This window comes from Pteropus alecto, unplaced genomic scaffold, assembly GCF_000325575.1.
Source record: "Pteropus alecto unplaced genomic scaffold, ASM32557v1 scaffold94, whole genome shotgun sequence".
NCBI lineage: Eukaryota > Metazoa > Chordata > Mammalia > Chiroptera > Pteropodidae > Pteropus > Pteropus alecto.
The window spans coordinates 7,379,612-7,399,929 of record NW_006437736.1 but is presented as its reverse complement, the minus strand read 5'-3'; the positions used below and the strand labels follow the sequence as shown (position 1 = coordinate 7,399,929).

Here is a 20,318-nt window from a genome sequence, read left to right as displayed (position 1 = left end):
TCATTTTCTTCTGTGTGTCTATTTCCCCTTAAATAATTTAGAAATATATTTTACCTTTTGTACCTTAGTTTGCTACCACTTTTGCAATTTTTTTTTTAATCACATATTTTACATCTTTTATTTAAGATTTGGCAAAGACTTCAGCATTTCATTAACTTTGATCATACTTGCAGACTGCCTAGTATAAATCTCAGTGCTAATTCTTAGAAAACCACAGTTAATACCCCTCCATATATATCACCACTCATTTTACTCTACTCATCTGGATTCCTGACAAAATGTTTTCTCATTTTTAGTAACCAGTGGTGTAGAATCTTGTTAAGGTTGTTTGAAAGCCTAAATATTCCCTTATTCCCTTATTTACTGTCTCAAAGAACTCAAGGTAATTGATAATCTCTTAGAAAATTTCTCAGTAGACAAACTAGCAATTGGTGAAGGACTTTGAGGTATGAATTGGTGTTTAACAGACAGATAAAGAATAAAAAAACAGGTCAAGCAATACTAACAGTATCTGGAAAGGTACAGAGTCATAAAAGTGCATAGTGTGTTTGAGAAAATACTATGTGGCTGGCACAGTGTATGGCCATGGGTAAGAATGGCAGGGGAGGAAAAGCAGAAGGGAGGTCAGAAAGATAACTTGGCACCAGTTATGAACCATAATAAAACCATTATTGTGAACCATCTATAGAGTATTATGCGGCAAGTACTGTACTGATACTGTACAAAGGTTTCATTGAATCCTTTCAGTAATGAAAAATATATATAAGGTTCACAGTATTCTAATCAACAGATTTGATTTTTCCAATTGCTCTCAAATATGGCAGCTTGCCTTCAACTTGAGTAATTAATCCATAACTTGGTCTTCCATATGCACCAAATCTTTATTCTGTGAAGCTAGAGTTGTTTTTGCTCAGCCCAGCACCCTTCTCCTCTTTCTTTTGGTTAAGTCTCCATTCCCCTGGCCACAGACTAAGCCAGTCAGAATAACTCTCTTCTATTAGGGCTTTCTATACTGAAGCTGGAGAGGAAGCTTCCTGCTTCTCTGAGGAATGTAAGCCAGGAGCTGCTAGGACCCCACTGTGGGGAGAAAGGCTGACATGCAGAGAGAGACAGGGACGGGATATGTTGAGAGTCTTGGCAGGGTTTCCTCCTGCAGCCTTTTTTTTTACCCTCGAGCAGGTTGAGTAAAATTTGTCCTTTGTAATCCAAGTGTATCTTAGTGGCTAAGAGTGAATTTTGGAGTGCCTTAGGTCAACAGCTGATGCTACCACTTAATAGTTAGCCCTCAGGCAAGGCACTTAAACTAGTTAGGCCCCAACAGTAAAATGTGGATGTGACGATGAAATGAGATTATGAATATAAAGCATTTAGCATGTAGAATGTACTAAGACATAGCTGTTATTAAGGCCAATGGGAAGGAGAAATTAAGACTGACAAGCCCTAAATACTGAGGCCTTGTACTCGTCTCCATGAAGTCTGGGATTTACTTTAAAATATGCCAACAAATAACTAAGTAACTAAATAGAGCAAATAAATATGGCAAGAGCTTTGTAAATGTTAAACAGATGAGAAGTCATTGTGCTAGACTTTCTACTTGTGGAATTATCAATCTTTTTTAAAGAAAGAAAAGGTCCATTGAGATTATCATGCAATTTCTCTTTTCTGTCCTGCTGATGTGAATTACATTGATTTTCAAGCATTGGGCCAACCTTGTGTTCCTGGTGGACTTAACTTGATCACAAAGAGTTGTTACTTTGGGAATAAGTGAATTTGGCTTGTTAGTGTTTCATTTGGGATTCATGAGGTAGATGGCTTATAATTTTCCTTTCTTGTGGTAACAAGCCAGGCTTTAGTGTAGGGTTGTATAGACCTCAAGGAATGAGTTAGAGTGTTTTCTTTCTCTTTTCTACACTCAAAGAATTTTTGTGGGGTTGGTGCTGTGTCTTCTTTAAATGTTTTAACCGGAATTATGATTATACTTTTCTTTTCGGTCCATTCTCTGTTAGTCCCTATTTGTATACTTTGCAGTATATGAAGAAATAATCTTAAAAATAAACACTTTTGAAAAAAATAGAGTAGGCAAAGGACTTTTTTTTTTTTTTTTAATTAAAAAAGGTGTCACTTAACTAAGTAAGGCAAGGTAATCATTTCATCCTAATGTCTATACTAACAACCTCGCCTCTGGCCTGGATAACAATCCTTTCACAAACTTTTACCACTACCATCATCATCACCGACATTTACTGGGCAGAAGTATTTGCCAGGCACTGAGCTGGGTGCATTACATATGTCATTTCCTTTAATCATTACCATAAGCCTATGATGTAGACACCAGTATCACATCCACATTTTAAAAGAGAAAACTGAATTGTAGCAAACGATGTCCAGGATCCAGGACTCGAACCCCAGAAGTCTGACTGCGGAGTATGTGCTTTACCTACTTGTGCCAGTTATGTTATGGAGTGTCAACACGGCCTGGTGGGATGGGAAGAGACACACAACCTGGGCTCCAACCCACCTCTGCCTCAAACTGACTGGCAGACCTTGGACAAGTCACATAATCTTCCTCACCCTGGTTTCTTCGATGAGAAAATGCTGAGTGTGGTCCTGGCAGTCGTTTTGAACCTGCCTGTGAGACCTGGGAGTTTAGAGGTAAACCCTGGGGTCAAACAGGATGAGCAATTTCGGTATTATATACTAGACTTCAACAGAATTTCACTTGAACTATGGCTTTAAAAATTTTGAAACCATTTGACTACTCAACTACTGAGGTTCCTTTGTCCTAATGACCTTAACAGAATCATTATAGAATCATTAGATGAATGATTCTACAAATATTCTATGTTATCCATCCTATTTCCCTATTAAGCTCCTAATTGTAAATTACATTCATCTAACCACAGAAAACTCCATCACATCCAAATGTTCATTTCTCTACAACTTTTCTAAAATAAATTCTTTATTTTTAAATAAATGATATCTTCTAAATTTTTACCGTATGATAAATCCCATCTAAAACTTATTTTCTCCCTACAAAATGACATTCTCCAGTATGTTATATCACTACCGTCTTCTAATACTACTCTCCACTTGTTTTCAATAGTGTTTAGCAAATCCTGACACACTGTATTCATGTGATTATTGATTCTGGATAACAATAAACTCATTCCTCAGATTTAAAAATCAAAGAAAGCATCGGACAAAATGTAAGTTGTTATGAGATTTCAGTTTTTGAAATACATAACTTTTACAGCACAAACACAGTATTTACAATTTTTTTTTTACAAAATATGTGTGCCATTTTGAAAGAATACTGTTGAGATCATGATTTAAAATACCTATCAGAGTTCAAAAAGGACTCGTGGAATCTGGTCTCCAAAAATCCACTGTATAATGATATAAATAAAATATGGCTGAACGTCAGGGCTTACCCATACATAAAAATACTAATTCTCTATCCCAATGGTCAGCAAACAATGGCCTGTGGGCCGAACCAGCTGGTGGTCTGTTCTTGTACAGCTACAAGCTAAACATGGTTTTGATATTTGTAAAGGTTAAAAAATGTTTTAACTAACTAAACAACAAAGAAGAAAATGCAGCAGAGACACATGTGGCCTGCAAATATTTACGATGTGCCTTTTTACAGAAAAAGTTTGCTGACCCCTGCATTATATGAAACTGACTGGAATATACTGATGGATATTTAAAAAGACAACACTGTAATGTGCCAGTACCATCAACCGTACTCATTTCTAAAATGAGGCACTTCTGTTTGAATATGTACATTTCCAAAACATAATTACATCTGGGAAGTAGCTCTGCTACTTAACTCTAGCCCTTTGTGATTAGGCTTCTACATGAAATCACAGTATTCTTAGGGGCTGAAGTAAATAAGGACAAAGTATTTCAGATGTCAGTCATTGAGCTTGTTAGTAGTTATAAGTCATTTAAGACCATTTACAGTCTTAAATGTCAATAAAATCCATAATTTAGATACAGTCAATAGGTGATATTGCTGCATTATTTAAATAACATCTATAAAAACATGTTTAGACATGTCAATTCATTATTTTCAGAAGCAAGAATAGCTAGTTAACTTAGTAGTTACTTATTTTAAAAATGAGAAATGAAAAAAAGAAAAACAAAAGAACAAAAATGTAAAACCATAGCAAAAGGCTTTGGAATGCAAAGACTGGGGTCCTTAACATTCACTGGCAAGCCGTCTTCACAAGTTGAAGTTAGTTGGCAATGGTTGCCATGAACTTGGCAGTTGTCTCTTGTCAGTGAGCCTTTTTGTTCAAAGAATGACAGGTCCATAAACAAATGCTTTAAAAGTAAAACCAGTTCAGAGCTGCTCAAAACACAGGTTTTCAGTGTGTTGGTTAAATAATTCCTGGTCAGTAGGCTATATCCATGTACTGAGTGTTTTTCCTTCTTCAGGCCAAGCTGGCTAAGCATCACGACATGAGGACATCTCTGTGATGGCAAGTTTTAAAATGCTCAGTGAATGCTGAGGTAGATGATTTTCAAATGAAGAACTTCTATACCCTGATTCGATCAGGACTTGCTTCTTTTTGTATCCTCCTTCTGGGGAAAATCTTCCGCTTAAGTGCAATTAACTAAATGATGAAAGACAAAATAAATTTCAATTTCCATGTTGACAAACTTTAAACTTTCTGAGTGTCATGTAACCTTAATCATTTCCAGTCTTATACATTAGGAAAAAAACAAAACAAAACACTGGACAACAAACAATCCCCATTATTCCTCCCCAAAATAAAATCAACCACTACTTTTGTTTGGCTTTGTAGATTTTATGGACCTAGATATGTGCCCACAAGATATTTAAACCCATAGGGATTAAAATTATTTTGGCCCAAGCTTCACTTTTTAAAGACTTATAACTAAAGATTTTTACACAGCAATTATCAAACATATTTATTTTCAATATGTCTATCAAGTCTTTCTATTGAAGGAAACTGGCTCTGTTTAGCCATAAGACACTGTCTCCAGGTTTAAAAATGACTACCTATGTATTCTTTTTAAAAAAAAAAAAAGAAAAAGAAGAAAAACCCTCCATTAAAATTCTGTCACCATTTTTTCCCCAATACTTAAACATAGCAATAATCATTTGAAAATACAGGTAATACCCAATTTATAAATAGGTTGTTAAGGCAAAAAGTTCATTTGTAATTTACTAGCTTAGAACTTGGATTTTTTTTCTCATAGAAACAGTTTATCCATGAGAAACTGGAAAGAGAAAACCTGACTATCAAAAAGCAGCTATAGTCTTTTTAAGATTTTTTTCTTCTAAGATTTTTATCTGCCAGGAACAATGGCAACAAACATCAAGAACAAGATTTATATTCCCTGGGCGGTAGATGAAGGTTAAATCGCAGTCCAGCTCGCCCGCACGATTTTCCATTTCCTGAATTTCCTTCCATCTGAGGCAGGAAGTCCAGGTGCTGTTTATCCTAAAGCTCTCAGTACTTCGATCTCCTCCTCTCCCTTCTCCGTGTAAGGAAATTCAATGTAAGTTTCCCATAAGCGACAGATGAAAAAGCTCCACTCAACAGTCACCTCGAAAGGAGGCTGAGGCTAGGTTCGCTTGCCCTGCACAAGTCCAGTCAGCCCAGACCCTGTTCTCTCTCTTCTTCAATCCCTTTTGTTCAGAGCATCTCATACCTGCAACCTAATAAGGATTCTCTTGTCCCTTTTTTTCACCTCACAAATGCCCATTCTACTTCTGGACCCTCACCTGAAGGAGGCCACGTGTGTGCCTGCATGGAGAACTCTCAGCAATTCAAAGGAAATGTGAGAAAAATATAAGTGAGCACAATGGGCACCATCTACAGGACATTGGAACGTCTGAAGATGACACTATGGTCAATTTTAGAAAGATTGTCTAAGAAAAAAAAATGGAGACCATAAAAAAATAGTATCAGATGAAGATTCTAGGCGCTTTTTCATTAAAAATACATAGAGCTTTTCAGTTTTAGCTTGAAGTCTGCAAGTTAATTTATTGAGTTCCAGGTAAAAGAATACTGGTTATACATCTAGAAGATAAATAATTACGTTTGATGCCTAAATATTATGAAGTACATTTGACATTCTGGAATATGAGCTAAAAACCAACAGAAAAAAAATTAAAATTTTCTTGAGAATTTATATCCTTTTCTAAAAGAACCAGATACTAATATACCAAAAAATACTGTTTGATCCCCACGTAAAATATATAAAACTTACCTGTTCAGCAAAAAATGAGAATACAGTAAACATAATCAGTGTTGCCAGTACACAATGAGTCCAAAACTTCAATTTGTCTCGATATGCTCTCCTGTTCAAAGAGAAAAGAAAGCAATTATGTAGTTCTGTGCACGGTTTCACTGTTTTAATTATAACTCACAGAGTTAATTATATACCAGTGTAGCAAAATCAGCAATGTGAAACACAAAAACACCGTCTGGAGGCAATTCTAAAATGTTAACACAATACACATTTCCAACATGAGTTCTGATTTTTCATTATATTTGAATTAGTAAAAGTTATCCAAGCAGAGACTTCAAAAGAAAATGACTTCTGGTGTTTAATCAAAAGCACACTTTCATTCATTTTTATCTATCCATTCATATTTATTTATTCACTCGGTCATTCAATAAACACTTCTTGTGGACACAGAGAGATGAACAAGATGAAGTTTCTGCTGTAAAGTGTTTACAACCCTGGGAAGTCACCAACACGCCGATGACTAGCCATCACACAAGATGGACAGAAACATGTATTTTCAAAAGCAAAGTCTTGTGAAAAAACTAACAGAAATGAGGAAAGCATCTCAGAGATGGTGACATTTTATTTAAGCCTTGAAGGCAGGAAGGGAAAGCTGAGTCCTACAGAACTGAGTGAAGCCTGGCACGGTGGCATCAGGGAGAGCTAAGCCATGGAAAGGCAGGTGGGTATAAACTGCAGTTGTTCTGGAAAACCAAAATGAGGTTTGGACATAATACTCCAGTGGAAAAGATGAAATGGTGTGTGTGTGTGTGTGTGTGAAAGAGAGAGAGAGAGAGAATGAATCGGGGTGAAAATGGTGACCATCTGAAGGATGATGTCACAGCAGGTGACCAGGGGCAGGCAGTCATGTTGGTCCAGCATGAAAAAAGAATGAGGGGCGATGAGAATAAAAAGAAGCAACAAAAGAGATATTCTGAGAGTAGAATCAACTAGACTTGAAGATAGGATACTGGAGATAAATAGAGGCGGTATATCACAGTTTCCTTATCTGTAACATAAAAATAAATGAATAATTTATTATGACAAATAAATGCTCAACATGCACTTGGAAAATATGCTAATAACTACCAAATTGGGGTCTCCGTGTTGAGTTCCAGATTCTCATTTACAACTGTATGGTAGTAGATGACTCCACACCTCAAGTCACATATTCATAATGGTACTCAAATATACTTTTTCCTCCTGTAGTTTCTACTGTCTGCTGCTCACAATGAGCTCAGTCAGTTCTAATGTCTACAGTGACATTCAAAATATGTGTGTAATTTAAAGAGCTAAGAAGCTACAGGCTGTAACACAACTAATGAGTTGCCTCAGCAACCAGAGAACCCTATAATAGCTTGGGGGTGAACCAAGCTTCCCTTAGCCACCCATCCACCGAACACCTACTATGTGCTAGGGAGGTATTGTGGACTCAGATACAAATAAGCCACCGGCTCTGCCCTTGAAGAAGGCTCACAGCACACAGACTGATGCGCAATGCGCTATACCCAAGAAAGGAGAACAGGAAGAAAGCCAGTCGAGAAACTAGGGAAAGGTGACAAGGGATTGAGAGCACGGGATCATGAAAGGAAAAAGACAAAGAAGTTTTTAGAAAGGTGTTGGTGGGTCAGGAGTGAGAGGTAACACAGATGCTGAGCTGGATGAGGAAAAAGAAGTTGCAGGTCAGGGAACTGCAAAGAATACTCCACACCTGATCTGTCCCATTTGTACAACAAAGAACCTAAGTCCTCTCAAACTACTCTTAAACCCACTCCTTTCTTATTCAATTGAGCCTCTGAAGGTAAATTTAGTCACAAACTGGGTTTGGGGCATTAATAGGTAAAACCATCCAAGGTTTCTTTCCTCTAAACTAAAGGAAAGTGAAAATGGTAAGAAGTTATTCCAGCCATTTCTGGAAGACAAAGCTCACGGTTTTGTAATAACTTCTCTTCATTAAAATAAAAAATATATATATATAGATATTAGCAATATACATGCCAATTGTTTCATCCAACTCTAAGACACCAAAGATTTCTAGCTGCCAAGGTCTACTAATTTCCTCTCTAAAATCTCTCCCAATTCGGTCTACTGCCTTCTCTTTATTTCCTGGGCTGTGTCCTTGGTTCATACCTTGACTGTTTCAGGACAACTGGTATGCTTAGAACTTGCCTGCCTGCCTCCAGTTCTCAGACAACACTGCCTCACTCCAATTTCCTCACCAGTCCAACCCCCACACTACCGTTAGCCATCTTTCCAAATCATAAAGTTTGGGCAAAACCAACATCTAAAAAAAATGGGAGCCCCATTCTCTAAAGAAAAGAGTCTAATTCAGATGCAGCCCTTCACGATCTCCCCTTTCCCGCTCCAAAGCACTCTCTTCTCTTTTACACCTCTGTGCCTTTGTATTCTTAGCACCTGAAATGGTGGTGGCAGGGCAGGTGAGGGGTCAAAAATCTTCCTAAATTGAAAGATGAAATTATCTGTATAACTAAGTATTGGAAAACGTAGTAAAATAAAAGATGAAGGAAACATTATAAAGCAGCTTTAGAATATAGTGAAACACGCGGAGGGTGGAGAATCAGGCTGTATTTGCTTCTTATCAGCTACTTCACCTTGAGCAAACCACTCGGCTTCTATTACTGTGTTCTCATCTGTAACGTAGCAACAACATAGCAATAACAGTACTTTTAAAGAACAGAGTAAATATATTATATTGCCCAGCACAGTGTCTGCCATATAGCAGGTAATCAAGAAACAGGTGGCTACCCTAATGGCAGCAACGACAATGAATAAAGCTCAGCAGATACACTCAGCCAGTGAGCGCAAAAAAAGTATATTTCAACAATTAAGATCAATAAAAACTGTAAGTGTATTTTACGAAGAAATTATATAGCAAATAACACATTAAAGAAATTTCTTCATTCTAAAAAAAATTACACACACAGGTATAAGAACCATGAGAACTTACCATTCCCGTAGCTCATGCATATGAAGGAAACGGTTTCGATACTCTCTTGGCAGCTCAAACTGGGATGGTATGGGGAACATGGATTCATAGAAGTCTCTGAGAACAGCTTTTACTGTCTGGGCATCTTTATGATTGTGGTCAATGTTGTCATTCAGGCAAACAAACTTCCTGGAAATAACAGAGATCCAGGGTTATTGGTTATCATAAGGATGATTCTGACCTAAAAAAAAACCAGAAAATGTGGATTCCTAATATATTTTAAATGGATTTATGTCCCTGAGTGATTACATTTACTGACATAATTCTCTGGGGAATAACATTCTATAAAATTTTTCTTTGGGTAGTTCTTACCCACAAAACAGAACTAGAAAAGATAACACTGAAAGTGCCTTCTAGCTATGGGCATAAATTAATGATTTCCATTTAGCAGGTCCCCAATTAAGTGTTCAACAGATGTAGTTAAGTGACTGGAGCATTTTGTCAGCAACAGGGAAACAATTAGTACGTACCTAAAACCAAGTTCTCTAAACTGATAGTTATATTACTAAGAATAGTCATGTAGATATTGAGATAGCCTCAAAGCTATAGATTCTGTAAGTTTGATGACCCCTTCTCCAACTAAGCTGTAAGATGCTAGAGCTCTGACAAAAAGCAGATTACAGTGGTGGTGCCTCCCAACTGTTTCAAGTTCTCTTCAAGGCAAAAGTCACTAAACAGTAGGTAGGGATAATGCCATTTTTGAAGTACACTTGCTAAAACGAGATATTGAGATAGCCTCAAAGCTATAGATTCTGTAAGTTTGATGACCACTTCTCCAACTAAGCTGTAAGATGCTAGAGCTCTGACAAAAAGCAGATTACAGTGGTGGTGCCTCCCAACTGTTTCAAGTTCTCTTCAAGGCAAAAGTCACTAAACAGTAGGTAGGGATAATGCCATTTTTGAAGTACACCTGCTAAAACTAAAACAAAAACAAACAAACAAACAAAACCCTCAAAACCCAAAACCAAAAAAATGCCATCAAATTTGAACCTAATAAAGACCTCGTATCCAAATACCAATTTACAAGAAACACAGGGACAGAGGCACATGTTATACAACTGGGATATAATCAGAGAAGTCCAAAATATAGGAAATACACAGAATATATCATTGGATTTCTTCATATACACACACAAAATTAAATGCTTAAAAAAAGAGAGATTGAAGGAAAACCCATAGACCTAACTACAATGAATTTACTTGATGCCACTTCAAATCTACAAATTTAAAAAACACATAAATGCTTATAAAAGACAACTGGAGAAATGTGTACATTGTTCAGTTTATCATACTAAGGAATAACGGTATTATGGTTATTTTTAAAGAGTTCTTATAATTTCAAGAAATATATTGAAAATTCTACATAAAATTTTACGCAAAATAATACAATGTCTGAGACTGACATAAAAATTACTGGGAAGTGGTGAAGGAGTGGGTGTGTTTCAATGAAACAAGATCAGTTGTAAACTGCTTACTGAAGATGAGTGATGGGTATGTGAAAGTTCATTATGCCATCTATTCTGTAAACTTAGGGACTGCTTTAGAGAGTATCAAAGAGATATGTTGACGGAATACAATGCATGAGCCTTGACTATATCCTGGAATAAAAACAAATGAAAGCTATAAAGAACATTTAGGAGCAACTGGGGAAATGTGAATATATACTGTCTATTACATGGTATTATTTAATCAATGTTAAGGTTTTTAGATATGCATTAATGGTCTTGTAGTATAAAGAATGACTTTGTTTCAGAAGACATATGCTAAAATAATTAGAGGTGTGCAACTAATTTTCAAATGTTTCAGCAAAAAATAAAAATAAAAACAAAACCGTATGTGTGTACATAGAGATCAAGCAAATATAACAAAGCAAAACTGTATGTGTGTACATAGAGATCAAGCAAATATGACAAAAGGCTGATAATTTTTAAATCTGGGTTAAGTATGGGGTTAAGTTTGTTGAGCTATTTTTAAAAATTTTTCTGTATCTTCAAAATTTTTTCAAAAAGTTGGGAAAAATTAAAACAAAGTATACATATAAAATAAAGGTTGTGCATGGATACAGGGTGGCTAAAGTGGACCCTTCAGGATTCTCAGCAAATACTCCTGTCTCCTTCCAAAAAGAACTTGCACTTCGCTCAGTATTTCTACCCCATCAGCTGAATCAAAGGGAGGTGACCCACCTCAACACAGAGGCAGCCTCTAACAAGTGTAAGCAAATCCCTCACCTTCACGGTGACTGGTGTAAGAATGGGGGGCCAACATGTGGCACACAACAAGGGGCGTTCCCTCTCTGCCTCAGAACACGGCTATGTCTTCAGGGACATCTAGAACTGCTGCAGCTGCCCCATCTCCAGCCTGAGGACGAAGCCAACGAAACAGAAGGGCAGCAGAGATGAAGAGGCCAGAGAGAAAATGCAAGGCCTAGATGCTGCCTATCCCAAACGCCTTGTTAATGGGATAAAACTGTCCTTAAAGCTTAAGTCAGAAGACTGATTTTCCACTCCTGACTTAAAATAAGTCCTCATAAAAGTAAAACAAAGCAAATAAGAGCTAAAAACGATAAAATCTATTCAGGGTCGCAGGAGGTATCTGGGCCTGGCATATACTGCAGGAAGAGCTTGGCTTGCTATGTGTCTTTTAAACCCTGTCCCTTAAAGGTACCACAAAGGTATGAATTCTCTCACTCAACAACTTTCAAATAAGCACAAAGACATAAAAGTAGAAGATACAACTAAAAATTGCGAATTCTCACATGGCATTACTACAGATTACTAACGACTGAGAGAGCACATCAACAGAATAGGAAGGAAAAGAGCATTTATAAAAATTAATTATTAAGGATAAAATTATTTTTAAAAATTAGAGCCGGGTATTCCAGGCAGAGGGAACTACAGATGTGTAAATGGAGCTACAGGCTTGGTGATTATTAATTATTGTGGCTTACTGTTTGCTTGGCTTATGGGAAATATTTGGGTTTTTTTGGAGGGGGGGAATAATTTCACTGAATTACTAAATACACTAAAAAAGCATTAAAGATATTTTCATTTTTCTTAAAATTCCAATTTCTGTCTCCCCACCAAAAAAAAGAATGAAATTTTTAGAAAAAATGCCATGGCTTTAACATGTTTATAAATTTTACATCTCTGATCATTTATAATTAAAATCATAAATATAATGAGGTGAAACTGAAGACTTCCACATTATTTAAAAGACTCAGATAAAAAATATTTAATTTCATATGTCATGGTCTTTTTTTGTTCCAGAAATCTGATGAAATACCTATTTTCCACTAAAGTTCAAAACAAAAATGCATGTTTTTTGCTAATTTTATCAAACTATCTAAGGCAACTGTTAGAGAAGCCGGGCTAGGCTTTCAAGGCTTACGTATATCTGAATATGTACTCATCCCCAAAGAATGACTGTAGTTTACTGAATTAATTTTCACATTCCTGGTTGCATTTCTTTTTCCACAGATGTTAATCTGAACTTTACTTCGAATTGCAAAGATAAGTCTAATCACTAGAGCAAGTTTTCTGGAAGCACCTTTTTAAAAATGTTATGAGTCTCAGCTGTCTGGCCTCACCTCTCCCATGATGCAATTCACCGCTTAGCCTCACTAAACAGCTCATGTCACTGGACCCTTAGAAGTCCATGCTAGTTCCTCCGCATGAGGGAGCTCTATATCTCAACTAACAACTCCCATCTCTAAGTTCAAACAGTATCTCATACCATTAGACATTTCCATCTGCCTCAAACAGAAATAAGTTACACCCTTCTCTCAAGTCTGCTGCCTTTTTTTTCATGTTTTTTTGCATGATTAAAGATAATTTTTAAACATGGAAAGTCTCTGTACTTTGCTCAGTTTTGCTGTGAAACTAAAAGTGCTCTAAAAAACAAAGTTTATTAATTAAAAAAGACAACCAGTACCTGGGGTTTTTTCTTATATCATCCAACTGGCCAACTACATGAGAAACATTGGTACGAATCATTTTAAAAGCAATTTCTTCTTCTCCCATGATTTCAAACCTGATTATCAAACATATTTAAAGAGTGTAAATATTGACATGGATATGTAAACAAACTTTCAATAAAAAAAAATTTATAAAACTTTAACAGACTCAACATTTTCAGAATCAATCTCACACAAGAAAACAATTTCATTCATATGTGGGATATAAAACAGAAAGCAACAAAAGAACAAAACAAACAAACAAAAATTCATAGACACAAATAACAGTTTAGTGCTTACCAGAGGGAAAGGCAGGAGTGGGGAAAGTAGATAAGGGTAAAGGGGGTCAAATATATAGTCATGGAAGGAGATTTGACTTTGGGTGGTGAGCACACAATGCAAATATAGATATGATGTATTACTGCATTGCACAATTGAAACCTATATGATTTTATTAACTAATGTCACTCTGATAAATTTAGTAAGAAAGAAAATAATTTCACATAAACTTTAAAAGAATGTTTAATAAACTATTATAAAACTATGAAAATACCAGACTCTTGTAATAATTATTCTTAAACTAAACTTACCTGTATTTGTTTTTGTCCTTATATGCTTTGTGGATTTTATCAGTTACTGGTTTACAGTTGGTTACTAGACTTTTAGTGACGGGTGGCTGTAAAAAAATACAGACATAACATCAAGGCCAAGACTACTGTAAGGCAAGTAAAGCATTCACCTCAGGTACAAAGTTTAAGAGAGCACTAAAACACTGAATAATCAAGATATTTTAAAAAATCAAGCTGGCACACTATGGCGCACAGGCTAATTGCCTGTTTTTGTAAATAAAGTTTTAAGTGACATATTTCTGTATACTAATCCATGTCATTTGCTAAACTACTCAACACATAATCAGCAATACTTATAGTTGGTCTACGTATTCTGTTAGCTCCTATGCTGACCTCTCTCACCAACGGCTGCACTGGTCACACCGTGTCTCACCATGAGTGAGCCTTCACGGGGCTCTCTGAGGGCAGGGTGAGGAATACAGTCCCCAACATGTGCCATGAATGCTAAATTTCAGGAACCAGATTTTTTACTGATTTGTTACTCTTCTCTCTCTACGTTCATTTACAAACATCTTACATGCAGTTTACTATAAATTATCTAATTATGGCTTGAACATTTGCAAGATAAAAAATTGTTTTAATACTTTATTCTGATTATGAAAGCGAAAGCTATTCATTATAGAAAATATGGAAAATATCAGTGTGAAAAAATGAAATTAAAAATCACCTATGATTTAATCTATTGCCATTTCCATTACTTTTTGGGGTGTGTGTGTGTTTGTGTGAGTGTGATGGTATTTGGGAGTTATCCATAGTTCAAATCACACTGTGCATATGTTATACTACCTTTTTTCCCCTACTCAATTCTATTCGGTAAACATTTTTCCATAGAGCAGCAAAAATTAACTATAAGCATCACATTAATATTACATTCTTGTTCCATCAATTCTAAATGTACATGATCACAACTCTGAAACTGGGATGTATCTTACAATCCACAGTCTTCCAACCATTTCAGCCAAGTGGCACTCCAATATATGTGTGCGTCAATCACACAGCCCCTACCAGTAAAATCAAGGAAGCACCAGCATCGAAACAGCTTTGATGAAAGACGGTACCCCACTTGAAGAACATTTCCTTGGTTAATGTTTAAACAGGACTGTTCTCCCAAGCCAACGAGAATACTTTGGGGCTAGGCCTCCGTCATCCTTGGTGAATAGGAGGCCTGATTATAGAATACAAGTGACTAATCTCAGTATTAGCTTAACATCCATTGTGAAGGAAAAAAGATATTCCAAAGCAAGATATAAATTATCCTGAATTATCTGAGCTACTTTCCACCAAAGACACAGTCCACTTCTAGTTTCTGACATGCCATACAGAAATTGTATAAATCCCAATAAGGACATACTTTCTGATTTACATAAAAGAATTCCCGTTCCACTTACCAGATTGGGGTCATAGTACGCTTCCTGAGTTGGTGGGATGTTGCTTAGCTGAGTGATATTAGTAGGAAGCATTTTCGAGCAATTTATTAACATGTGTTCCAGACCTGTTAAATCCTAACAAAGCAAAATAAAAGGATAAATAAACCTTCTATGTACATAACAAGTAATGATTGTGGTTTTAAAAATAAAACCTATGTGAAAGTCTCCAAAATTTGTTTAAATGTCATCTTCAAAGAGAGTTCAACTACATGACTCTTAAGATAAAGATACCCTAAAAGGAGCAGAATGAGATAATACAAATACAAATGTTTAATCTTTGTCTCAAAGAGGAAACATCTTGGACTATGAGACACTATTTTACACAAGATGGTCCAGGGGATCACCAGATGGGATATCATGCAGTTAGAGTCATCTTGGCACGCTTCATTAGTAAGTTTCCTACCCCTGGGACAAGAGGCTCTGAAAAAAGGGACTGTGCAGCATCATGGGCCTGACCGAGAGCTCCAGTCGGCCATTCCTATAGCCCGAGTGGACTTGTCACAAGAATCTCATACGCAGGTATAGTCTGGTTCTTCTCCAGATAATACAATAGAAATCCCTACTGCAAGCCTAACAAAGGTAATCTCATAAAATATGATCTTCAAATTTGGTTTTAATTCTGGCACTAAAAATGGACTAGTTGTAAACACCCTCATTAAAAATTACTTTTACTTACATTATATTGAAATATGTAGGAGGAAAAAGAGAAAGTATCAAAATTACAAGTTTCATTTAAAATGTCATAAAATTTAGGGAAAAAAATACAATACCTGCAAACTTAAAGGGAGGTCATGAATTCTGGTAGCCAGTGTTCGGATTTCTCTGTCAGATAAGACACCAGACTGGTCGGTATCTACTTCATCAAAAACTTGAGATATATTCAGTGGCTGAACTGCACTCATGAGATAATAAAAATAAGAGAAGGCGAACTGCATATCCTCAGAATGGCGCACTTTGTGAAATGACGTCTTGTCAAATTCTTCAGGGAACCTGTATAATATAACATATAATGAACTCAGGATATTTAAAATACGTGCAGTACCTAACATTTGAGTTAGCATCTTTTTCCTTCCCACATATTTAGACAGTACCTTCTAACATATTAGTCATCAAATATCAGAGCCATAAATTTAGCACAGCAAAGATGTAAATTTCAAGCAGACCTAGCTCTGAGCGCATAAGAACCACCCAAACACCAGCCAGACTTACATATCTTGCAGTTCTTGCATAACGATTCGGTCAATCATGTGAGGCATGTGTGCAGGGACTTTCCGAGATGTGAATCCAAACTTGCTATTTAGAATTTTATTTACATATCGGAGGGAATCTGCAAATGTATCTTTCAGGTGTCTCCCAGTATGTTTGCTATCAGTAAAGTATGCCAACTGTGTCTTCAATGACTCTTCTTCCTGAAAAGAGAATTCCATGTAACACAGCATAATGTTTAGTGCGTACGTATACTCAGCTAACAAGAGACAAAGGTACCATTTCATATAATGTGGTAATAACTAGTCACTGAGAGTCCACGAAAATGAAATGAACACTCACAGGTCACTTTGTAAGAGCAGGGCTAAACCGGATTTCAGTGAAAGTTATCACCAACATTGGCTTGAGAACAACAGTTGTGTAGTGAAGGTTTATTTATAGAGTATTCTTCAAGGACCAGTTATTGATCAGGAGATTTCATAGCCCTTCAATGCAACATTTAGAAAACTTCTTTACAAATAAGTTTGATAGTATTTTCATATTAAGATGTTTTTACTGTTGATTTCAAAGCAATAAGTACTTGAGTATTGAACACAAGGACTAGATACAAACTGGTTTCACCATATAATCGTGTTATAAAATGTGAAGAACTTTATCAGAACCAATGAGGCAAAACTGACTGAATGGGCGGATTGGCCAAGAATATGAATACACTTTACAGAGGATGAAATATATTTGCTTCTCAAGCTGATGAAAACGTAAAAAGATTTATAATAACTGATGCTGGTTAGCCTGTGGAGAAACAGTCTCGTATACTATTTGTAGAAGCATGAAGTGGTGCGACATTTTAGAAGGACATGTTTAAATTTTTATGCACTAGACCCTTTAACCTAGCAGTTCTACCTACAAAAAGAAAAACTTCCTCAAGAGTAAGACACGTGTACAAGAACATTTATTGCAACACTATCTGTAATTGCAAAACACTGGAAATAACTTGCAGCTGTTAAAAAAAAAAAAAAACAATGGCACTGACATGGGCAATTTGCCCACATCCCACAAAATCAAAAGCTAACTGCAGAGCAGTGTGTGTGTAATGTCACTGTTGCAAAATAGAAATTGTATAGTGTATATATTTGTATCCCTATAGAAGAGTACTGAAAAGATATCCACCAAAAGATAATAGTGGTTATATTAAGTGAGATTAGGAAAAAAGGAGGGAGACCTTTTCCTTTTTTACTGTTTCTTTTGCAGCACTGCTTACAATTTTTAATACCAGCCTATAATTATTTTTGTTATTTAAAAAAAAAAAAAAAAAGGAAAGGAAAAAAAGGAAAGAAATAAACCTTGGCAAGAATTCTGCATTCCTTCACTCGACAATTAGTAAACGCCTACTGTCCTAGGTACAGGACACTTCCCAAAGACAATGAAAGGACTAACACATGGTTCCCTCTTCATCCTCTTTTCTCCCAGTCTGACATCCACTCATGGCTGTGCTTCTTTCACAATCCAACCCAGACCACAGGATTTTTCTAAGTCTGTCAACTTCTACCCACACTTCCAAGGCCAGCTCACAGGGTATTTCCTCAAGGATGTCTTCCCCAATATCTCCAGACAAAGTTAAAGAATTTTCCCTTTGGACTTCTTGTCCACACCTCAAGAGACACTTGTCACATTGCTACAATTATTCACCCACAAATCTGTCTTCCTAACTTGCTCTAAGTCTCAACTAGCAGCAACTGTGTTCTAATCATCTTGCATTCTCCAGCAGTTAGCAGAGTGATGGCACTTGGGAGATGTACGAATGACCCTACAGCATCAAGGAAGCCATGGTACAGGAGGGCGAGCCCTCTAACTTTTGAGTCTTGGCTCCTGCTGACTTGCTTTTGGGATGCTGGGGAAGCTAATGAACTTCTCTGCACCTTGTTTTTTTCATCAGTAAAGCTGGAAAAATATCAGCTCTCACTTGTGCAATGTATGCAGAAGCATTTGTTGAAATCACAACATGGCGAATAAAGATAAGATACCATCCCTGTTCTACTACTTCTCGGGGTATGCCCCTGGCAGAATCCCTTGCTCATTCACACTAAGGCTGGTTCCTAAGCTGTAAAATGGAGATAACAATAGTAGAAACCATTATAAGCTATTTTTATTATTAGGGTTATTGGGACAATTAAATGAAACCATGTAAGAAAAGTATGTAGTTCAGTGGTTGGCACAGGGAAGTGCTGGATAAAAGGTAGCTATTTATTAGATTAATATCACTTACAAGGTTATTTAGTTTTCCTGAGCATTGGAAGGAATAAGGCTGGATGTAACTTACATCAAGAAGATCTTGGAAATACTTTTTTTTCTCCCACGGCAAAAAGCCCAGGTAACTGTCTGTGTAATGTTGCAGTTTTCTTCCAGGTAATACTTCATTAAGACCTATGTGATTTTTAAGATTGTCCTCCATTCTGTTTTCTTTCCCTATGGTTTTCTTTTCTTTTGGCACATGGTTTTCCAGTGGCACAATCAGAGCTGAGAGCTTTTCTTTTGACACACTTTCGCCTCCTACTATTTGGGTCTGAGTTTCAGATCTAAAGCTTGCCTTGGTTTCCAAGTCTGGGGGTGGATTCTGACGCTGGTGGTGCCCATTCAATTTCATTGTCACTGCTGGAAAAGTTGACCTCTGTAATCTGTCAGATGCTCCTAAGCTGTTTGGCAACATGCTTTTGTGAACTTGTTTTACCAGTGGGGCCTCTAAACTCTCATTTCTTTCACTTGTTATTACAGCTTGGTTTATTTTTACTTCAGCATCCGGTAAGTTCATCAGAAATGATTTCAGCAAGGCTGACTTGGACAGGTTGTATCCTTTCACAGTGATGTCTCCACGTTCTAGCTGCAAATCCAAGTTATTGAGACTTAACTGGGCCTCTTTTGGAAGAAGCGAAATATTTACCAGGGGAATTTTCACCTCCTCTTGGAATCTCCCTGTTGAGTTAACATCATGTCTCTTGAACTTTGGGAAGCGTTTTTCTTCAGGAATATCCTCAAATAAGATTTCCGCATCTGGAAGATGTGTTACGGGGCTAACCAATGTTTGGTAAGAGTTCTGGGTTGTAGAATTCAGTTTTGGTTCCTCTCTTGTGTCAACCTCTACTATTATCTGGATTTTGAATTCTTCATCATTTGCATTTTGGAGTGTGAGATTAAAATGTATTGTAGTCGCATTCATTCCACCATGCATTATGAGGTGGATGGTTTTCCACTTATTGGCAATAGAAGCATGTCGAATTATTGGGTTGTCACTATAAGCTCCTTCGATTCCCCTTTTGGCTATTTCTGCAAAGCTGAAATAAGGCAGGCGTTCACCTTTTGGAATAACATAGTGAGTCTGGTTTGGGAGGAGAGTTACTTTATATAATTCGTGAAAATGATCTAGAGGAAAAAACACAAACATGGCTTTTAAACAACTAAGCGTTTCCCCCTCTTTTTTCTTTAATTCTTAGGGTTTGAGTTCACTCTCTAAAAGTGACTCTAAATGAACTGAAAATAATCAGAAATTCTAATATAAGAGCTACTGGTACAGGGCTCGTTTTACTATCTGAAGCCATCACAATTATCAACATGGAATGCTTGCTGAATCTGACCCACTACCAAGGTACCACACGATTCTTGACAGCAAATTCCAATGGTCAACTTCCATCTTTTTGTCCATTTGAAAAAAAAAAAAAAAAAAACTCTCGGCCAAAACAACCTCTGTTAATAAGCTATCAACAAGATCCAGTATTCACACCATCCTTACTTAATAAATTACTGGTATTTTATTATTTCCAAATTAAACCATCACC

At 36.6% G+C, this 20,318-nt stretch overlaps 1 protein-coding gene across 2 annotated transcripts in view; it reads right to left on the bottom strand.

Annotated features, from left to right (window-relative positions):
• Window positions 1-3,207: 3,207 nt before the first annotated feature.
• GNPTAB (N-acetylglucosamine-1-phosphate transferase subunits alpha and beta) overlaps window positions 3,208-20,318 on the bottom strand; it is a 58,932-nt gene continuing 41,821 nt past the window's right edge. For both annotated transcript variants that reach the window (XM_006914548.2, XM_025048722.1), the window contains exons 13-21: window positions 18,809-19,905; window positions 16,492-16,691; window positions 16,053-16,272; window positions 15,244-15,357; window positions 13,817-13,902; window positions 13,205-13,303; window positions 9,236-9,403; window positions 6,247-6,337; window positions 3,208-4,619 (exon numbers count right to left, since the gene is read on the bottom strand). In XM_006914548.2, the coding sequence (XP_006914610.1) occupies window positions 4,542-4,619; window positions 6,247-6,337; window positions 9,236-9,403; window positions 13,205-13,303; window positions 13,817-13,902; window positions 15,244-15,357; window positions 16,053-16,272; window positions 16,492-16,691; window positions 18,809-19,905 (2,153 nt within the window). In that variant the 3' untranslated portion in view covers window positions 3,208-4,541. The remainder of the gene's footprint in view (window positions 4,620-6,246; window positions 6,338-9,235; window positions 9,404-13,204; window positions 13,304-13,816; window positions 13,903-15,243; window positions 15,358-16,052; window positions 16,273-16,491; window positions 16,692-18,808; window positions 19,906-20,318) is intronic.